Raw genomic sequence first — 5,366 nt, 5'->3', positions numbered from 1 at the left:
AATTTTTCCGGTTCACATGCCAGTAATTCTCTATGTTGACATTATATAAGAATGGAATCCAGCTATTCATGTAATCAACTTCCTCATTAGAATCAAAAGCCACAGGAATAAGAACAAATACATAGTTAATGGGTGTCTTTTTTCACTAATGATCATATACTTTCATGAATTCAAATTTATTGATACACTAACAAATATAACACTTGAACCACTGTGGGTGGCACATTGGACAAGGGAGAAGCTGGTTAAGAGAATTGAATGTAAGAAAAATGTAAAATGGTAAAAAAAATTATTTCTTTAAAATTTCAGTGTCATTTCTTTAAACTGAATATGATAATTAAATAATTTTCTATTTTAGGATATGGTAAAAAGATCAGAGTTGAGAGAAGAAAAACAAGAAAAAAAGGACAAAAAGAAAAAAAAATATCATATTAGATTCATCTTCAGAAAAAGAGACTGATTCTAACTATGAGTAAGATTGAAAAATTATCTATTTATTTAAAAATATATTCTATTTTTCAATAATTTTTTTATATATTGTTAGAAGACAAGAAATGTAGGAGAAACCAAAGAAAAGAAAACAACCGGAAAGAAGGATGAAGCAAAAACATGATAAGCTTGCAGAAGAGTAAGTGTTATTTTTCGGTGTCATATGTAAATGTTACTGTATTTATTTGCCCGATGTTTTTGTGTTTTTCCAGAATGAAAGCCAAAAACAAGAAACCTGTTATAGTGGACTCATCTTTAAATTCAGAGATTGATTCTGATAAAAAGTAAGATTCAGAAATGATCTATTTATTTAAAAATATATTCTATTTTTTAATCAAAATTTTTTCTATGTATTGTCATAACAGAAGAAATCCAGGAAAAATCAAATAAAAAAAGACAACTAGAAAGAAGGATGAAGAAAAAAAGATAAGCCTACATAAGCGTAGTAAGTATTATTTTTCAGTATCATTTGTTAATATTTATTGTGTTTATTTGCCTAATATTTTTGTGCTTTTCTAGGATACAAGCCAAAAAGAAAGATGTTCCTAAAAGAAAGACAAAAAAAAAAAAAAAAAGAATGGTTGTTAAGCCTAAAGAACTAAAAAGTGGCCAAGGCTCAATAGAAGTTCGTCATGATTCTTCAGAAATGTAAGATTTAATATCTTATAATGTTTTTTTTCTTTCTTTACTAAAATCTCCTAAAAACTGATGTTATTTCTCTAATCTTATTGAGTGTTTATTTTGTCCTTAAAATATCACCTGTCAATTTGTCGAGTGAAAATAATCCTGTGTTTCAAACACAGTCAAGCGTTCAGGGGTCTATAAATGCACCAAGTAATCCCATGTCATTTCTCTTACCATTTTATTTCTTTCTTAAATATAAAGTTACTGTGTATTTAATAAGAATATTGTTGACTAAATCAAATCAAAATCAGATTCCTAATTCCTTTTATGAATCTTATATAAATAGAATTAATTATAAATCTTTTCCTTTTTGGGTTTAGCTTAATTTTAGGGATTTTATGATTAGAAATCTTTCCTTTATTTTAGGCTAGTATTTTTTCCTTCTTTCCTATTTTCTAGTTATTTCTATTTCTGTAATTCCTCTATAAAGAGGCTGATTCCCTGTACATTTTATAATACAATACATTCAAACACTTCAATTTGGTATCAGAGCAGGATCTCTGCACTGTGCCTCTGATTTATAGCTATGGCTGACAGTTCCTCAGTCATTAATCCTGAACAGAAGGAGAACACCACTCCTACTCCATCAGATTTAAAATCTGAGCAACGGATACTAGTTAGTGGTGACTCCCATTCAGTTCAGATCACCACATTTCGACTCAATGGGTCAAACTACCTTAGGTGGTCTCAATCAGTTCAGATGTATATCCGTGGAAGAGGGAAGATTGGATATCTCACCGGTGAGCGAAGCCAGCCTAACATCACTGACTCACAATATCATGTGTGGGATACCGAAAATTCTATGGTGATGACATGGCTGGTGAACTCAATGGAGGAGGATATCAGCAGTAACTACATGTACTATACCACAGCCAAAGAATTGTGGGATAGTGTCAAGGAGATGTACTCTGATCTTGGGAATAAATCCCAGATTTATGAACTTACTCTAAAAGTTAGAGAAATTCAACAAGGGGGTGACAATGTCACCAAATATTTCCACACATTGAAGCGGGTGTGGCAGGATCTTGACCACTTTAATAACTACAAGTGGAATTCAGCCGCTGATGCCAAACACCACCAACAAACAGTGGAAGAAGGGAGGATATTCCAGTTTCTTGCAGGCCTCAACGTGGAGCTAGATGAAGTTCGTGGCAGAATTATTGGAAGAGCAATCCTACCCTCAATTGGAGAAGTATTTGCTGAAGTTAGAAGAGAGGAAACTCGTAGAGCTGTGATGATGGGAAAAGGCAAGACTGAACAGACCTCTTTGGAGTCTAATGCACTTTTAATGGCACCTGCTGCACTTAAAAGTTCATCAAATCAGAAGCACCCCTCCAATCTTTGGTGTGACCACTGCAATAAACCTCGTCACACCCGAGAAACCTGCTGGAAGATTCATGGAAAACCAGCACACCTTAAAGGCAGCAAACCTGGTCTCAAAATACGCTCTACCCCAACTGCTCATGAGACTGAAAAATCATCATTGAGTAAGGAACAGGTTGAGCAGCTCATAAGGCTGTTAAATTCCAGTTCTGTGTCTAGTACTCCTAGTGGTTCTTTGGCTCAAACAGGTAATTTTAGTATTCCTATGTCCTTTAACTGCACCTCAAACTTGAATGCACCATGGATTGTCGATTCAGGTGCATCTGACCATATGACCAGCCTCTCCCCTTTATTTAAAACTTATTCTCCTTGCTTTGAAAATGAAAAAATTAGAGTTGCTGATGGTAGTTTTTCATCTATTGCTGGAAAAGGTACAATTAAACTGTCCAAAAACATTGACCTAAGAAATGTCCTACATGTACCAAAGCTTTCTTGTAATCTTCTCTCTATTAGTAAAATCTGCAAGGATTCCAATTGTGCTGTGACATTCTTTGACACTCATGGTATTTTTCAGGACCGGACTTCGGGGAAGATGATTGGCAGTGCTAAGATGATGGATGGGCTTTATCACTTTGAGGATATTTCGGAGGATAAAATAGCTCAAGGATTTAGTGGTATAAGTTCTATGCCTATAAAGGACCAAATAATTCTCTGGCACAATAGACTAGGACACCCTAGTTTTTCATATCTCAAACACTTGTTTCCAAGTTTGTTTAAAAATATTGATTCTTCCTTACTTAAATGTGAAAGTTGTATTCGTTCAAAGAGTCATAGAGTTCCTTATTACTCTCAACCTTATCATGCATCTAAACCTTTCCACTTGATTCATAGTGATGTATGGGGTCCATCGAAAATAACAACTCAATTTGGAAAAAAATGGTTTGTAACTTTTATTGATGACCACACACGACTATGTTGGATCTATCTCATGCATGAAAAATCTGAGGTTTCTAAAATTTTTCAATATTTTTCAACAATGGTAGAAACACAATTTGACACAAAAATTTCAATATTAAGAAGTGATAATGGCACTGAATACTTTAATAAAAATCTTGGTGAATTTCTTCAAAAGAAAGGTATTCAACATCAATCTACATGCCCCAATACACCCCCAACAAAATGGCATTGCTGAAAGGAAGAATAAACACCTTCTTGAAGTAGCACGTGCCATTATGTTTGAGGGTAATGTTCCAAAGTATTTATGGGGAGATGCTGTTCTAACAGCAGCCTATCTCATAAATCGAATGCCCACACGTGTGTTAAATTACTGCACACCGTTGGATACTTTCAAAAAGAATTTTCCAGCATGTAGATTGCATTCTGACTTACCTTTAAAAGTATTTGGTTGCACTGTGTTTTTACATACACCTTCATATCAAAGTAAACTTGATTCAAGGGCAGAAAAATGCATTTTTATTGGCTATTCCCCAAGTCAAAAGGGTTATAAATGTTTCAATCCACACACCAAGAAATTTCATGTAAGTATGGATGTTACTTTTTTGGAACATGAAACTTTTTTTCAAAAAAATTCTCTTCAAGGGGAGAGTCTAAGGGAAGAAAATTTTTTGCATGAACCTTTACCTACTCCTATCTTACATATTGAGGATACAACTTTCACTAATCAAGTAAATTCTGAAACAATTGCAAAACAAGATGTGAAAACCAATTCTGAAATTGTGCCAGAATTAGTTGGAATCCAAACAGAAAAAGAAATACCACAAGAAAAGGAGCTTCGGTGTTATGTTCGGAAATATCCCAAGAAGACTAGAGACCAGCCCATCATCTCTGTACCAACCCAATCTGAAAACCCGGAAGACGGCTCAACTGTAGTACTTCAGGAACTTCTAGGTAAATCTGAAATTGTCACTTCTAATAATAATTTGCCAATAGCCCTTAGGAAAGAAACCAGAACCTGCACCAAAAAGGTACTTAAAACCAGCACCAACCATCCTATTTCCAATTATGTCTCTTACCAAAATCTCTCTCAAAAACATCGAGCTTTTACTTCTAAAATTACAAATCTGTTTGAGCCTAGGAACATAGAGGAAGCACTAGATGATCCCAACTGGAAATTAGCAGTGATGGAAGAATGGCATGCACTCAAGAAAAATGAAACTTGGGAGATTGTAAATCTGCCACAGAATACAAAATTGGTTGGCTGCAGGTGGGTTTTTACCATCAAATGCAATGCTGATGGAAGCATAGAGAGGTATAAGGCTAGGTTAGTAGCTAGGGGATATACACAAACCTATGGAGTAGACTATCGAGAGACTTTTGCTCCAGTTGCCAAACTTAGTTCTGTGCGGATTCTCTTATCTCTTGCTGCGAATTACAATTGGCCTTTACACCAATTGGATATAAAGAATGCTTTCCTGAATGGGGAACTAGAGGAAGAGGTGTTCATGAAACTTCCACCTGGATTTGAAGCTGAACTAGGGAGGAATAAAGTGTGCAAACTAAAGAAATCTCTCTATGGATTGAAACAATCCCCAAGAGCTTGGTTTGAACGACTTGGAATGGTGGTGAAGGGACTTGGTTATACTCAAAGCCAAGCTGACCATACACTTTTCTATAAGCATTCAGCAGCTAATAAAACTGCCATCTTAATTGTATATGTGGATGACATTATTCTGACAGGTGATGACTTTTTGGAGCTAAAAGACTTGAAGGAGAAGCTTGCCAAAGCATTTGAAATCAAAGAACTTGGCTCATTAAAATACTTCCTTGGAATTGAATTTGCAAGGTCTAAGGAAGGCATTTTTATGAACCAACGAAAGTACATCCTAGATCTTTTAAAAGAGACGGGATTA

At 35.0% G+C, this 5,366-nt stretch overlaps 1 protein-coding gene across 1 annotated transcript; it reads left to right on the top strand.

Moving 5' to 3' along the window:
• Positions 1-1,699: 1,699 nt before the first annotated feature.
• LOC140178629 (uncharacterized) lies at positions 1,700-3,105 on the top strand. Its single transcript, XM_072215832.1, has 2 exons — positions 1,700-2,744; positions 3,071-3,105. The coding sequence occupies exons 1-2, from the start codon at positions 1,700-1,702 to the stop codon at positions 3,103-3,105; spliced, it is 1,080 nt and encodes a 359-aa protein (XP_072071933.1).
• Positions 3,106-5,366: the final 2,261 nt, after the last annotated feature.

The sequence above is a fragment of the Arachis hypogaea genome, chromosome 14, assembly GCF_003086295.3.
Source record: "Arachis hypogaea cultivar Tifrunner chromosome 14, arahy.Tifrunner.gnm2.J5K5, whole genome shotgun sequence".
Classification (NCBI taxonomy): Eukaryota; Viridiplantae; Streptophyta; class Magnoliopsida; order Fabales; family Fabaceae; genus Arachis; species Arachis hypogaea.
Note: the sequence above shows the minus strand (reverse complement) of the source record. Positions and strands in the feature narration are given on the sequence as shown.